The sequence below is a fragment of the Phalaenopsis equestris genome, unplaced genomic scaffold, assembly GCF_001263595.1.
Source record: "Phalaenopsis equestris unplaced genomic scaffold, ASM126359v1 Scaffold000123, whole genome shotgun sequence".
In the NCBI taxonomy this organism is placed as follows: Eukaryota; Viridiplantae; Streptophyta; class Magnoliopsida; order Asparagales; family Orchidaceae; genus Phalaenopsis; species Phalaenopsis equestris.
This window is the reverse complement of record NW_018164565.1, coordinates 2,851,277-2,852,528: the sequence shown is the minus strand read 5'-3', so window position 1 is coordinate 2,852,528 and position 1,252 is coordinate 2,851,277. Positions and strand designations below refer to the sequence as shown.

At 37.5% G+C, this 1,252-nt stretch overlaps 1 protein-coding gene across 1 annotated transcript in view; it reads left to right on the top strand.

Annotated features, from left to right (window-relative positions):
• The first annotated feature begins 329 nt into the window (after positions 1 to 329).
• Positions 330 to 1,252, top strand: part of LOC110021202 (casein kinase 1-like protein HD16) — a 16,540-nt gene continuing 15,617 nt past the window's right edge. The window contains exon 1 of the mRNA XM_020719608.1: positions 330 to 604. Within this exon, the coding sequence (XP_020575267.1) occupies positions 518 to 604 (87 nt within the window). The 5' untranslated portion in view covers positions 330 to 517. The remainder of the gene's footprint in view (positions 605 to 1,252) is intronic.

Here is a 1,252-nt window from a genome sequence, read left to right as displayed (position 1 = left end):
TTATATAAAATATTTTTCAACTAAAAAAACCAGGTTTCTCTGCCATATCCGAATTTACCGCTCCCCCACCCCAAGATTCGCCACCGACCTCCTTTCTCCCATCTCTATATAAGATCCCGGTTTCTAGTTCATCAGCCATTAATCTCACTTTTGCTGTTTCTATTCCAAATCCTCTTTTTTGTCTAAAAGTTCTCAAATTTCGGAGGCGAGCGCGATCAAAAACTTCTATTTTCAGAGCTAAAATCAGAAGATCTCCATTACCTAGACCTTAAGAGCTGCCGATCTTCGTCCGACTTACTCCAAGCTTGGTTTTCTTCTTTGGGGCGTCGGAGCTCTGTGAGGGAGGTTGCAGAGGGCGGGCTCTGCAAAACCAGATAGTTCGGGTCGATAGTTTTGTTAATTGGAGGGAGGAGGGGGTGAGGGAAAGGGCCTGCTGAGGCGGAGGAGGATAGGTTTTTGGAGTGCGGAGGTGGGGGAGATTAGGGTTTTGATTGGGGAAGAAGCCGGCAATTGAAGGATGGAAGAGTGCGATAGCGGTGCGAGAAGCGCGAATAAGGTCCCCGGCGGCGGCGATGAGGATTGCGGTCCATCATTGCCGGAAAAGGTTTGTTCTTTCTTCTACGTCATGTTAGGTTTCAAGATTGCTTTGTTGGTATATATATATATATATTTTTTTTTTTTCAGTGTGTTTTAATTACATTGTAGTTGCAGAATCCAAAGTTTAAGAAAATGCTGAATGAATGATGTTATGAATGTCCTTTTTCTGTTTTCTTTCTTCGTTGTATATGTTCCTATTTCATATTGTTTAGAACTTAGGTCATTTCTTTCATGAAATGGGGCATAGGGAAATTGTTACCGATTGGTGAACAATTCACTGCATTTTCTTCCTGAATATTTTTGTTATGCTTAATATTTCTATGATTGCACTTTATCATAGTGGAGTTTTGCGTTTAATCATTTGTGTTTTTGGAGATTAGAAATGAGTAGCTTCTTCCTGTTCTCTGTAATAATGTAGATTTTCATCACTTGTGTTGTTTGAAGTCTATTAGTAGCTTTTCATCTACCTTAATCTAGCTATGTTTAAACACCATCATTTCATTTTTGTTGTTATTAAGATTGGATTACAAAACTAAAGACTAGTTTTCAGATTTATTTATTTTTTAGAAAGTTGTTTCTCACCTATTTATGTTTTTTTTTTTTTTTTGTTTTTTTTTCAATTAAAATAGGGGGTATTTGTTTGTTATTAAAATCT